General features: G+C 41.9%; 2 protein-coding genes across 6 annotated transcripts; both read left to right on the top strand.

Annotated features, from left to right (window-relative positions):
• Nucleotides 1-7,828: 7,828 nt before the first annotated feature.
• LOC311271908 (afadin- and alpha-actinin-binding protein) lies at nucleotides 7,829-11,489 on the top strand. Of its 5 annotated transcripts, none has more exons than XM_084377882.1 (13): nucleotides 7,829-7,943; nucleotides 8,113-8,164; nucleotides 8,286-8,389; nucleotides 8,453-8,521; nucleotides 8,607-8,730; nucleotides 8,860-8,938; nucleotides 9,011-9,131; nucleotides 9,687-9,813; nucleotides 9,967-10,070; nucleotides 10,161-10,322; nucleotides 10,575-10,689; nucleotides 10,779-10,941; nucleotides 11,315-11,489. In XM_084377882.1, exons 2-13 carry the CDS (start codon nucleotides 8,113-8,115, stop codon nucleotides 11,421-11,423), a joined length of 1,329 nt encoding a protein of 442 aa, XP_084234008.1. In that variant the 5' UTR covers nucleotides 7,829-7,943; the 3' UTR covers nucleotides 11,424-11,489. The 5 variants fall into 5 exon arrangements, with proteins under 5 accessions (XP_084234008.1, XP_084234007.1, XP_084234005.1 ...); XM_084377881.1 differs by having other exon boundaries at nucleotides 7,834-7,943; nucleotides 8,459-8,521; nucleotides 9,660-9,813; XM_084377879.1 differs by having other exon boundaries at nucleotides 7,836-7,943; nucleotides 9,660-9,813.
• A 1,332-nt stretch (nucleotides 11,490-12,821) lies between these two features.
• On the top strand, nucleotides 12,822-14,321 carry nanos3 (nanos homolog 3). The gene has a single exon (XM_084378822.1). It carries the CDS (start codon nucleotides 12,985-12,987, stop codon nucleotides 13,678-13,680), a length of 696 nt encoding a protein of 231 aa, XP_084234948.1. The 5' UTR covers nucleotides 12,822-12,984; the 3' UTR covers nucleotides 13,681-14,321.
• Nucleotides 14,322-14,407: the final 86 nt, after the last annotated feature.

Genomic DNA, 14,407 nt, shown 5'->3' with positions numbered 1-14,407 from the left:
AGATATGTCCTTCAACTCCCACATAAAACAAATTTCAAGGTCTGCATTTTTTCATCTACGTAACATTGCAAAAATCAGGCCCATCCTGTCTCAAAAAGACGCAGAAAAGCTAGTCCATGCATTTGTTACTTCCAGGCTGGACTATTGTAATTCTTTATTATCAGGCTGCCCTCACAAGTCTCTAAAGAGTCTCCAGCTGGTCCAGAATGCTGCAGCACGTGTACTGACAGGAACTAAGAAAAGAGATCATATTACTCCTGTATTGGCCTCTCTGCACTGGCTCCCTGTAAAATCAAGAATAGAGTTTAAAATCCTTCTCCTCACTTACAAAGCTGTTAATGGTCAGGCACCATCATATCTCCAGGAGCTCATACTACCCTATTACCCAACTAGAGCATTACGCTCCCAGAACGCAGTATTACTTGTAGTTCCTAAAGTCTCCAAAAGCAGAATGGGAGCCAGAGCCTTCAGTTATCAAACTCCTCTTCTGTGGAACCATCTTCCCGTTTTGGTCCGGGAGGCGGACACCCTCTCTACCTTTAAGAGTAGACTTAAGACCTTCCTTTTTGATAGAGCTTATAGTTAGGGCTGGCCCAGGCCTGTCTTGGACCAGCTTTTAGTTATGCTGCTATAGGCCCAGTCCGGGGGACAAATGATACACTGAGCTTCTCTCTCCTCCTCTCCTCTCCATCTGTACACATTATGCCTGTATACATGCCCCATCTCTGCATGTCACTGACTTCACTTCTTCCGCGGAGTCCTTGTGCTTTCTAGTCCTACAGGCTCTCATGGATCCTGGCCGCACCCGGGTCGTGGATCGTGGATGCGCCTACTGCCATGGCCCTGCCTGATCGTGGATGCGCCTACTGCCATGGCCCTGCCTGACACCCACCACTACTGTTGCTAATATTAGTCACATCTCTGTTACATACGTTTCACTACTATTATTGTAATGCATTACTACATACTATCCTTACCGTTAACCACTACTACTGTTATTACTAGTAGTCACATTTCCATTATGTGCATTTCATTATTATTGCTGTAATACCTCTTTATGTACTTTCATTCCTGTCAACCATCTATTATAATTGTACGTTGCTAGCACAATCATGATGTATATATGTTACATGTGATACATACAGACTTTTTGCATTTGTTTACAATGCATCAAGAATCAATTTCCTAAATGACAGAATGGATTATCCTTTTGATCCAATGACAGTTTTCCACATTATAGTTGTATACGTCACAGTAAAGCTGTGCAACTGACGTGTGTGCATGTGGTTTAAAATCAGTTTAAAAAAACTAAAACTAAAAAACAAGGACCTTGATGGTGGAACCTGCAGTGATTAGTAACCATGAAACATGACTTTGGTCTAGACTCCAATGTATTTTACTATTCAATTAATTGCAATTATATTTCTCATAGCTATCCATGGTGTCCTCATTGCTTGGTGAGGTGCTGACTTTTCCTCTGGCACCACCATGAGGCTGATATTTGTGCTTCAGAGTGAAATGTAAAAATGTACAAATACCTTTGGCATGAGGTCCCACACTTGGGTATTAATGTTGGACTGAATCCGCTATCCTTACGAATTGTCAGATGCAGTTTTTATGCAAAAAAAGCACAGAAGAATCCTTTTTCTAATCCTGTCCTTTTGTGTAAGAAACCCTTTTTCAACCTTTTCCTTTTTGTTGCAATGATCCAACAAATGAGGCAATCAAACGCTTGTGAAAAAGATATGTAATGGAGGCAGGATATTTTACAGTTTAACAATAAAACGTTCTCATCCAAATTGACATCAGCGCACTGAAGCAATTATCTGCATTCTAATCTCTTCAATAAATAAATAAATAAAGGTTTTCATATAAGCACATATTTGACAACATATTCACAGATATACCTGAAAGAGGCCAATATCGACCAAAACAATTTATCGGTCAGGCTCTGGTTCTTCCTAATGTAAGATAGTTCCTCTGGCTATATTTCCTTTACTTTGTTTTTTTAATTACTTGAAACCTGAAATGTGGCCTCCATGTCCCTCTTTTTCTTTTTATTGGGTAAAGACTGTCAAAATATTCAAAAACAAAATTTTGAAAAACTGGATCCACGATCATGTTTTTGTGCACACGTACACTCTTAGTGCTTGTCATGTAACCTGCACTAGCTGCCCCCCTGCTGCTGTTGTGTGCATTTGAGCAGCTATAACCATCATAGTACAAAACCTTTATAAGTAGTACAAAGTGTCAGTGTTGTTATTGATGTTGCTACTCCTGGCCCTGGTATCAGATTCAAACCAGATTGTGTGGTAGCCTACTGTCCACCCTTGGTTTCACTTGCTTGCTGGTCTGATGGGTACGACTACCTCCAACACTCAGGGGTGGAAGAAACAAATTATAGCCACTCAAATTACTGTAATAAAGTCATGTTTTTGGGTGCTTGTACCTTTTTCCAGGCTGTAATTTTACTAGTTCATTGCGCTCTATAATCTACTTAGTTACTTTTAAAATCAAAATGGAGTACTCAGCACAATTTGAATTAATATCTAAACCTTTCATCTGCATTTTTGTAGCCAATTAGGCTATCTGATCACAAATGACTGAAAACACACATACACGTATACATACAGACAATAAAAATGAAACTGCGCCGCAGGTCCAGGTTTGGAGAGGTGACAACCGATCAGAACAGAGCAGGCATCGGGAGTAATTTAGACTGAAGATTTGGAGAAACAGAAACCCCTTTGATTGAATGGCTGATATTGACAATGCATTGCAATGCAACATCAACTGTTAAAAAGCCACTAATTCTCTGAGTAGCATTTGAGAGGACTACTTTGTATTATTAAGTAATAATCTAAACTTGTGCACTTTATGCACGATAAGTATTATTTTAATACCAGCAGTGTTACTTGTAATTAAGTAATATTTCAGTGGTGTAACTGCACTCGTACTGCCAACACTACATTGCATTTTGGTGCAATGACACCCCCTGGCCCTCACGTATAAGCATGTTTCATTTAAAATAGTAACAAACTGATGTAAGTTCAACCAAGTGGTGATTAACCACTGTGTTGTAGCTGTCCACCCTCCACCTGAAGGTCATAGTACACCCTCCTGCTCTGCTCTCGAGGAAACTCATAATAATGGCCAGTGTTTGCAGGGGGCGTGGGATTCGCTCCACTTTTTGATTGACAGGCCTACAACCCAATAGAATGGCTTGCTGGCGCAGAGGGGGAGGGGCGAAGAGTGGCCAATGTTTCCCAGTCGGGTTCAGGGTTTAGAGCAGTTGGGGTTAATTTCCGCCAAGTCGTGGCCGCTTATATTAAGTAGCTCTCAACTTTTCTCCGCCGAAAGACGTCGTCATGTCCAACAACAATGCCAGCAACAACTTGATAATCGCCCAGAGGACCGTCAAGCAGCTCCGGTTAGAGGCCAGTATCCGGAGGATCAAGGTACGAACCCCTCAACACTGACACACAAACACGGAAGACTGAGCCGACCTGCTGTTGAATGGCGGAGACAAACTGTTGCAGAAATGACACATACTGGACTCTTACATCAGAGGCTCAACAAAGTGGCCTCCAGAAGTCACACATAAACTGGTTTGTGGCTGACTAAACCTCAGCTACAAGTCAACAAGCCTCTTCCGTGTTTTAACAGCTGTCAGACGGAGCTGTGTTTAGGAAAAGCGCAACCACCTCGAAGTGTCGAAAGAAGTGACACGTTTGTTAAAGTTTATCGAGAGGAAACAGCTGAGGAGTGTCTGTCGTACAGTCACATAGTAGACACACCCGTCGTGTATTGCACCGTTGCTTGCAAATGTTATGCAAACTCGTGGCGGTTTCGACAGTGTACGTCAGTGAGAGAATGGGTAGAGTAAGAGTTTGACAGCAGGCCAGCTGGAGCATTACAAATGCTGAGGCTACATGTGATGGGCTGTTTATGTTTCTCCTCTCCACACACGCCACCGTCATATGTCTGGCTCTGCAGGTGTCCCAGGCTGCTGCTGAGCTGAGAAACTTCTGTCTGCAAAATGCCTCCAAGGACCCCCTCCTGGTCGGCGTCCCCTCCAGCGATAATCCCTTCAGACCCCCCAAATCCTGCTCCCTGTTCTGAGGTAGGCCTTCTCTTTCCCTTCATTGAGGCTTCAGCAGGGGAGTTAAGCTGAGACAGTAATTACTCTAGGGAATAAATTAATTACACCTTCACATTCAATGCTACAGAGGAGCCATAGGTTAGTTGGTTAAGATGTCTAATACTTCACATGACATGACTTTATTGAACTCAAGATTGGTTTTGAAGTCACCTACATACAGGTTTCAACTGCAACTAATGATTATTTTCATCATGGATTATTCTGCAAATTATTTTCTCGATTAAACGATTGTTTTCTCTTTAAAATGACAGAAAAGACAGAAAATGGCCATCACAGTTTACTATGCTGACATCTTGAGATTGCTTGTTACATCCAACTTGGCAAATTAAAATTTTAATTATTGTAAAAATGCAAAATCTTGACATTAAAGAACCTGGAACAAGCAAAAGTTTGGCATTTTTTTCTTGAAAAATTATGTAAACCTTAAATTATCAAAATGATTGCAGTTCGTTTTTCTCACAATGAAACGATTGATTAAATTATTCGTTCAGCTCCATTTCTGTCGCTAGTTAAAGCTGCTGGTTATTTTGTTTTTCTGTGCTCTACTGTGCTTTGTACTTATAGTCGATCAACAGGAATTCAATGGCAACTATTTTTTGATGCTTGAATAATCATTTAAAGGGAAAGTTCACCCCAAAAACAAACATATTTTTCTCCTATTTATCCACCTACATTGTTTTGGTGTGAGTTGCAGAGTTTTGGAGATATCAACTATAGAGATGTTTGACATTTCTCCAATATAATAGACCAGATGGCACTCAGCTTGTGGTGCTCAAAGCACCGAAAAAAATACATTTAAAAAACTCCCCAACAACGTCTCTTTCCAGCAATCATGACCCGGTTACTCAGGATATTCCACAGACCTTATGGAGAGCAGTTTAAAAGTTGTTTAAAAGTTTGTCGGCTCAAAGTAAATTTGCTGTTTTACTACCAAGATATATTACAGATATTTCTTGAAACTAAGTTGCTGGAAATCTTTCAAAGTTTAGTTCCCAGTAACATGAATACCATACCAGGCAAGCCAGCGTATGTAATTGATCGTCGTCCTTTGGTGAAATATAAAGGACTAAGCAGTGTTTTTCTTGAATACTTTGTTTAGACCATGCATTACTTGTAGAGTACTTTGTGGAAGTAAACCTGTTGTAAGGCCAGTAAAGGTGTTACACATTCACTTAGGTGCTTTCAGCTACTCTGGCTGATTAGACCTCTGCTGGGGTATGGTCACACATGCGTGAAATTAGAGAAGCGCTGAAAACACACATTTGCGTATCCAGGGGAAAAATAACATCACCAGCCGAGGCAAAATTTGTATCAAAGTTCACCAAAGTTTAACTCCACACAAAGCGAAGAAGCAAATTTGCACACATGGCTTCTCTAATTTCGTGCACATGTGACCGTACACTTGAGGTTAAAGGTGCTTGGAGCTCTTGGGCCATCACCTGCTGGGGTTGAAGGTAGCAGTGCAGGATGTGATGCACATGGAAATCAGTTGGCTGGTTTGAAGTCTGTTTGAGAGGCCACAACCAATAGCATGGATTTCCATGCTATTGGTTGTGGCTGCAACTTTGCTGGGAAAGCTCACCAAAGATGAACTCTACATGAAGTAAAGATGCAAATTTGCTTTACCACTGGAAGTGAATGTTTTATTTACCTTTTATTTGAAGTCACCAATAGAAATTCACTGGAGTTACTAATAACATTAACGATGTCTCTGTTGTCAGTATGAACCGTATCAGGACCCTGAAACTGAAGTAGCTAAATGGAATTCAGCCAATGTTAATTTTTAAAAATTATTTACACCTGTCATTTTCTTACTGTGACATATTAAAATGTCAGCTTTGGAGAATGCCTATAGCAGTTATTTTTAATATGTTATCCATGTAAGTGTTAAACAGTTTTGTGTTTTTCTGTCTGCAGCAGAAAGGCAGGTTGGGGATTTCTGAATTTATCCGTCAAAGTCTATCTTCACTTCTTGATGTCGTCGTGAACCGAGCCAGCAGCTCCTCATGGGATGATGCAACATGGGACTGATGAGTTCGGGGAGGGAACTTTCCCACTTGTTTGCCAAAACTAATGGTATCATAACTCCCATTTGTTACATTAAAGCAGGGCCAAACTCTACAGAACATGGTAAAAAAGTTGTTTTTGACACTAACTTGACTAATAATTAAGCCATTGTTGGTTTACCCTGTACTTTAACATGCCCGGTCTAAATTTACTGACCTAATGGTGTCCGTCTCCAGTCAGTGAACTTCAGCCCATGTGATTGGCTACTGAAAGTGCAACTTCCTCTTGTGTTTTGTGTGAAACAATCAAACATTAATTTAAAACAGGTGCTGTTCAAGAATTGTGTTATATACACTGTATTTCATATTGTGGCCAACAGACATACTGTTACTGAGCTAAACTGATGTGTCTTAAACATGTATTAGTGGCAATGGTAAAGGTGTTACTACTAATCTGAGGTACAACATGGTACAGAATTTAACCCTATCAGTGCAGGGCATGTGATTTTCTATTAACCTTTCATCCTGTCTTTTTTCTGTATATATTTAACAGCCTGTTGAGGTTGCTTTTATCAGCGTATACGTTCCTGTCTTTAATTTAAAAAACAACACATCAAGCCTTACACTATTTGGGTTGTGCAACCTGGTGGCAAATATGCCTCACTTTGAAAAAAAAATATATACAAATTGCCAAACAGCAATTGTTCATTTATCTGTTCAAAACTTCCAAATGTTGTATGTATGTAATGAATCATGCTGCGGTGACTTACTGCATTAATTGTTTTCCACACTGGAATCATATTCCAATCAACCAAAACTTTTACTACTGTTGGCCTGTATCTTTCTTAACTCTGCCACTGTGGGCAACCTTTTAGAAATTAAATTACTTTTTCGGACACCGACGAACTGCTGTGTGTGATTTTTGAATCTCATGAATTTCTGTATCTTTTTGTTTTGGAGATTTCCTGACTTATAAGCCTGCAATTTATTGTTCCTATCAAGACATGAACAGATCAGAAAAGATATTAAAGAGAGGTCGCAGCCTCTTTGATGTCAGTGTAAGGCTTTCCAGCGTCAGAGTGAAAGCAGACAGAAGGATGCGCAAATACCAACATCTCCAAGAGTATTGTTTGTATATAGTGAGCCGGATAAAGTGAACACGGTTGTTGTTTTGTTTGCCAGTGAGCGGCTGCTGGACTAAATGTACTTGATCAAACAATGATTATGGTGGACATCTGGCCACACTGTCATAAATGCACAGGATAATACCAGACAGGCAGCACTGTAAACTCATTGCAAATTCACATGAATCACAGTGTAGCAGCTTCAGGGATGTTGTTTTTTTATGTACAGACAGTCTGGGAAGATCTCAAAGACTGATTTATTGATATTCATAATATATTTGTAAGGGAAAAAAAACTACAAATGTTAGCAAAATATCATACCACATGCAGATGTAAAGTTTGGGCATCAACAATGCTGAGCTGAAGCTAAACTGGCTGAGCAAGTTCGTCTGGGTGTCTCAGGGACTATCAATCTTGCTCCACCCATCATGGGTATTCCTTTGAATTTGGGAAACACCTACATAAAACACCTTGCATAAAAACAAGTTAAAACCACCAAACCTGTGCAAAAGTTTGGAAGAATCAGGTTTGCTGGATCTTTTAAATACAGAAGCTTTCATCCTCCAGCCCATTGTCAGTGTTAATTAGCAGAAGTGCCATCACCTGGAAATAAAAGAGGCAGCACGTGTTTGAGGAAGTATTACTGCTCAGGTAAGGTACTGGAGATGTGAACTGATCCTTTGGTACTACGGTGATGTTTGTCATTAAAAATACTCAAAGGACACATTGTCCAAGAAAAGTCTGTAAATATTGTCTCTATCTTCTTGTTGCATGTGTGTAAAATGTCCCCTTGTTGCTATGGTGTGAATATGGCACCAAGATGGCTTCCAGGCTTGGTCAGAGGAAACTTGGAAGATGCCTTGAGAGCTCAGGTAACGCTGTCACCTGTCATCTTAAATATAGATACAGGAGCTATAAAACTTGAGAGCACTTACCACCAGGTTTCTGTCTTTCATTCACCCCCTTTCTCCCTGCTCCTCATGCCAATTTCAGACTCCCTTCTGCTGAGGGATCCCAGCCCTCTGGATGAGCTCTCTCACAGCACCTCCTGGTGGGCTGACAGGGAGGAGCACAGAGAGCCAAGAGACCCACTGAGGGTGGGTGAAAATCAAGTGAATGATATAGATGAGTGCTTGTAAAACTAAAGCTCTATCTTGTAGGAGCAGCTGAAAGAGATGGATGAGCATGTGGCCAGGCTGCAGGACATGCTGAGATGTGAACGGGTCAAAGTAAGTTACTGTAAGAGGATTTAACTGTCTGAATACCTTTTTTACCTTTATTCCCCCTCTTCAGTCATCTGTTCCCTCTCGCCAGTGCACTCATCTGCAGCTGCGTGGTAACCAGCAGGAGGCAGAGCTGAAGCGTCGAGAGCAGCACAGCAACAGACTGAAGGAGCGACTGTCACAACTGGTTGACAGACACAGAGAGAAAGGACCCTGTGAGACTCACTCTGTGGTGTCAAAGATGAAATACACAGAATATTTCACACACAGCAATTTGCATGCATATATAACAGATGTGAAACTGAAATCACTCTTCTTTTACCATCTTGCATTTTTCTATCCAGCCATAGAGGTGTTGAACTTTCCGCAAGGAGGTCGTGGCAGAAGAGAACAGCCGATCAAATCATTCAGGCCTGCTGCAAAGTACGTTGGTTGCTATTTTAAACGCTTTCTGGGTGTTCTCTTTTCTAATCCCTGTTCACTCTTCACTTGTAGACGAGAGGAGGCAACGCTACGTCTGATGCTGGAGCGCAGAGAAGCAGAGCTCAGAGAGGCAATGAAGCTGCGCCACAGCCTCACCACACTGCTTCATGCACTCAGAGTCGACATGGAGCATGTGAGTTAAACAAAAAAGCTGTTTAATTTAAGGCTGCTGCAGGTCAGTAACTAGCATTGGTCATTGGGCCCAAGAGTCATTCATCAAACAGGAAATGAACTTACTGGTTGCCTGTTGCTAAAGCTTCCGGGAGAAAGTCAGAGGGTGAGGAAGGAAGTTTGCGAACGTGACTAAATGTAACGTGAATAAAAATCCTCCCATGATCAAATGCCAGTTACATCTTTTGTTTTGATTGAGAGATCCATTGCGGCAGAAATTACATATGGTGCATTTAAAGCAGAGTTTGTCCAAAACAAGGTCCATTTAGGAGCAGTTCAAGAGCTTGAAAGCTGGGAACTGGGAAACCTTCCACCTGCTGAGGAAGATCGTGTAAAGCTATCAAAAGCTCCAGAACAGCTTCTAAAAAGACCTTGTGTTGACATTGTTTTTCTCAAGTGCTGTTTCCAAATTCAAGAAAGAAAACTCTGAATCTAGAAGTTATAATGTTTAATCCAAGATAACAAAATTAGTGTAATCTTTTTTTTAAAGACCCTGTCGGATGTGGTTGATGTTCAGGATGAGGTCCAAACTGGAGACAAAAGGCTAGATCAAGCTGAGGTGGTGCTCGGTGACCATGTAACAGGAGGTGTGGTTCAGAGTTGGAGGCAGGTGCAGAGGAGATTGGATGACTTCTTGTCTAAAGGTAAAGACCTGAGATCAGCAAATCTTTAAACTGATGCCTTGATGTGTTTACACAAGAAGGACTCTTTCCAGATGTATCCCTTTAGCTGTCTTTATATTATGATTGAGAAATGCTGTCCTCAAGACTACAACATGGTCTTTCTTGACTTTACAGGCCACACTGGTGTTGGTACCGACCATGACAAGCTCCTGGCTCGACTAGAAACTGACCTGAAGGAGAGTCAGCAGCTTGTCAGGGTACAACAGCAGCTGCTGCAGGTATGACCTATGAACTATCACACATACACATGCACACTTTCACAACTTTTTTTCTAATGTTGGACTTCAAAATACTCTCCTTGTGTACAGGACAGCGTCGCTTCACCTGTCCCCTCTGAACTGGCTGATTCTTACTTTTTGGAAGAGTGGGAACGTCTTCAGGTGCGCTGGGCAGAGTTGGATCATCAGAGGCGGACTTTTGAAAGGGAGAGGCAGTGCTTCACTGACGCTGCCATCCGACTAAGTCATGAGGTGGGAAGTGAATAAGTTAGACGGTTGTTTTCAGGGGATGTGATCACTGCTTGGATCGTTTTGTGCTAGGCTGCTGGTCCCTACTGTTTAAAAAAGAATAACGTAAAGCTGGTTGTGAGGGGAAAATTGTATTGACTGTCAGAGAGCATCTTGTCCAAAGATGCATTTACAGTAGTTTCCTCATCCAAAAAGAGCTTTGCATGCTGGCTTAAGCTGCTTGTAACTTGTAATATATTCCTTTTGTGTGTACAGCGCCGTGATTTTGAGCATCAGAAGGCCTCCCTGCTGAAGCAGCAGTACCTGTGTGACTCACCTCTGTGTAGTAAAGGAGCACAGAGAAACAACAAGAGAGAGAGCTCTGCTCTCAGTGAGTATGCAGTTAACTTAAAATGGTGCAGCGATGGAAAACTGACGGTTTTAATGTGGTGAAATACTTTTATATGTGCGTGGCTCCAGATTTCTCAGGTTTGGGCCCCACGAGCATTTCAGGCTGTCTTCCCATTACTCCATCCTCCACCCACTCGGGGGCAGCTGCTGTTTCTGCATTACATCAGAGAAGAGTTCAAACCCCCAGCACTCCAGAGCTCTACTCTGCCCTCAATCTGTCATACAACTGCAGGTTAGTCAGGTCCTGCTGTCATAGCAACATATAGAGAAAGAAACAATGAAACTAAAGCTTTACCTGTGTTCATAAATTACTCCTAAGCATTGCAGTGCCTTGGATGAGTAAAATCTGGTTTTGTGTGGTGTAGAATAAACAAAATACATCATGTATTACAGCATTTATACATAGTTTGGCCTAAATGATACTGTAAAATGTCTGCAGCACTGAGCATGGGAGTTTCACACAGTGCGTTTAAGTCTGGTTACATGTATAAAAAGCTCCAGTTGCACTTCAGCAATATTTTCTGTTTGAAGCTTATTTGGATTTTCTATTCTTCCCATTACCACAGCTATTCTTTGCCATCTCTCATTGCTCTTGTTTCCTTCAGAGTCAGTGAGGTTGATCATCTGTCAGGAACATGGGACAGCCTAGCAGATGGGATGGTGCACTCGCCGAGGACTCAACACTTGGACTACAATTTTGATGATAGGTGGTGATGAAAAATGTATTGTACCTTATTTCCACTTTTTTAAGATGATCAATAAAGACTGAATATATTTTTACATGACTGTTATGTTTCCATTTGAACATAGTGCTGTTTGAAAACAATGAAAATTGATTTTAGCTTTTTTAATCCCGCCTGGTCAATAAAACAAGTTCTCTTATAGTGGTAGCCTCGGCAAGTCGTCCCTGGACCGTCTTCAATTAGTCCACCTGCATTTATTTCTGAGCTGCTCTCTCCTTTATATCATCATTAAGTCACTTAGGTCTTACATCGGGTGCGCTCGACTTCAAACAAAAGGTCATTGTGCTTTTGATGTTGCATTCTGCAAACAGCTGTGTTTAAAAACTAAAAACAGTACCAACAATATTAACAGGTTCTAGCAAGATCATGATCTTAATGACATGAGGAGGGGGTTTTCAAACATTCCACAGAGGCCAGAATCAACAGAAAATTAAAGTTGTTTGTAGTTGCTTTCCGCTAAGTTGCCAAGTTCATATTAAATATTAAATGTATAGTCACTGTATTGTCAGGGTAAACTCACAAAAAGGTCTACACAACATATATTATTAACATATTATTAGAAAGTCTGCCCAAGGTTCTCAGATACTGTGATTACATGACAGCATGGCTGGTTATGTTTTCACTGTGTGTGTGTGTGAGCGTGTGTGTCATCATGGCAAAATGTGGTCCTGGACACCTATTGTGATGGGAACCAGTGACAGAAGCTGTTTTGAGTACTTTTTTCAACTGTCATGAAACTTTACAGGTGAGTAGTTGAAATCAAATGAAGGCTGAGTTGGAAGATGGGTGTGGTCTGACCTATGATTAGTGTAGTATTCGTGGGTCAACATGTTAATGAGCATCGTGCCCGGTGTGTTCCCATCGCAAGGTGGTCTCTAGTTTCCTTCTCACAGTTTAACTGAATTCACCATTACCTCTTCACCAGAGCAATTTATGATGTAATATATGGGATCTGTTGTTCTTCTCTGTGTTATCATGTTTGGTTCAGGAAATATGATGCAAAATACATAATTCACATATGGCAGAAAGTAAAATGGCTGCCATGGCTGCCACATGACATTTTTGCAATGGCTCCATATCTGAAAATGTTCAGGGTCCCAAACTGTACAGTCGTACGAAGTTTCATGCTTTTATGACAGTGAAAGATTGTTTCTCATATCCCCTGGACTATAGCTAATAGTAGGAACAGTCCCTAAACTATGACAGACTTGAGCATTATCAATAACATTAGAAACTAGTTGCCTCTATCTCGTGCAAGCAGGGTATGTAGCTGTGCACGAGGAGGGTGCATGGCTTCACTCAACTCTAATTGGAAAGGAGTTCAACTGACAAGCACGTGGGACGCATGAGCTCATGTGATTGGAGGAGACTGCGCCTCTAATCACCACTTTAATTATCAATCGAAACTTTGTCTCTGGCCTCGACGGAGTGTTTCTGCTGATTGTATCGTTACTACAAAGTCAACAGCTTCACCATCTCTCTGACAGGGGCTCGGGCACACAGGGAGAACATTTTGCCGAGAAGGAGCTAGAATGAGCGGCATGGTTTGGGGACTCTTTCACCACCTGCCGCATTTCATGGATTCCGACAGCAAAAGTTTCCAGCCCTGGAGAGACTACATAGGATTGTCGGACACAATCAGAGAGATCCTGGGCCGGAGCACCGCCACTGAGGAGTGTCCACTGCCGGCCCCCAAAGCTCCGCACTCTGATCCTGATGACCTGTGCGAGGCGCTGGTGTCTGTGCGCATTGACGCAGGTTGCCACAATGGCGACCTCGGCGCGGAGTGTGCGCCACACCTGCCAGTTGAGTCTTCAGTGCCAAGCCTTTCTGCTCATCAGCGTCCACCTGATGCTTCATGGCACCCCTCAGGCTCCTTCCCTGCTGGTGCAAAAAAGACGGCGGATTTGAAGCAGGTAGCAAGGTCTGCTGGTTCTCAGGGGCCGAGAGAGCGCAAGAAGGCCACTCGGTTCAAAGCATTGGATTCATCAGCGGTACCTCCGTCACCTGAGCGCGTGTTCTGCAGTTTCTGCAAGCACAACGGGGAGTCCGAGCTGGTGTACGGATCCCACTGGCTGAAGAACCAGGCTGGAGATGTTCTGTGTCCCTATCTGCGACAGTACGTGTGTCCTCTGTGCGGAGCCACAGGGGCCAGAGCTCACACCAAGCGCTTCTGCCCGAAGGTGGACAGCGCGTACAGCTCCGTGTACGCCAAGTCCAGACGCTGAGGTAACAGGTGGCAGGTAGCAAACAGGCAGAGAAAGTTTAATCTTCCTTTTAATGAGTGATTTTTTGTTTATAAGCACGCGTGTTTTTGCTTTTTGTGTGTTTAAATTTGCATGCTTTGGCACGTTTGCTGTGTAACCTTCTCTCTAATGCTGATTGGAGTTATTTTCCAGCTGCTCTGTTTGTCCGCCTTTCCTCGGCGTCCGTTTGGTGTTTGGATTTGTATAGTACTTAAAATAACGACTGCCAGGTATGTTTGGGAGAGGAAGAAAAAAAAGATATGTTTCAAAGAAAAATGTATGTTTGTTTCACATATTTTAAAACGTGGCCGTGTGATGTCCAGCTCCATATCTCCTGTCCATGCATTGAAGGATCAGAACACTATCATACCATTAGAAGTCATCAGTAATAATGTTATCACAGCATGTAAACATCATGTGACCATGTCAGCATTTTAACTTTTTATAAACATGAGTAACCTGTTCTAGTTCTGTGGTATAAGTACTCAAAGCTTTTTATTTTGAAAATTGTGCATGTGGCTCTTCTAAAATGCCATTTCAGATCTTCTGACTGTGGAAAAACTTGTGAACATTTCTGTGTGAATATTCTTGTGTGCCAGAAGTTTATAAATATCTAAACTGACTACATTGGTGTATTTTTTGGTCTTCACTCTCCATTCTTTTGAATTATTTGACAGAATTTTAAACCAGCCACTAATGAGGCAATACA

Source organism: Pagrus pagrus, assembly GCF_965226575.1.
Source record: "Pagrus pagrus genome assembly, chromosome: 2".
Taxonomy (NCBI): Eukaryota; Metazoa; Chordata; class Actinopteri; order Spariformes; family Sparidae; genus Pagrus; species Pagrus pagrus.
The sequence above is the reverse complement of the archived record's forward strand: the minus strand, read 5'-3'. Positions and strand labels throughout refer to the sequence as shown.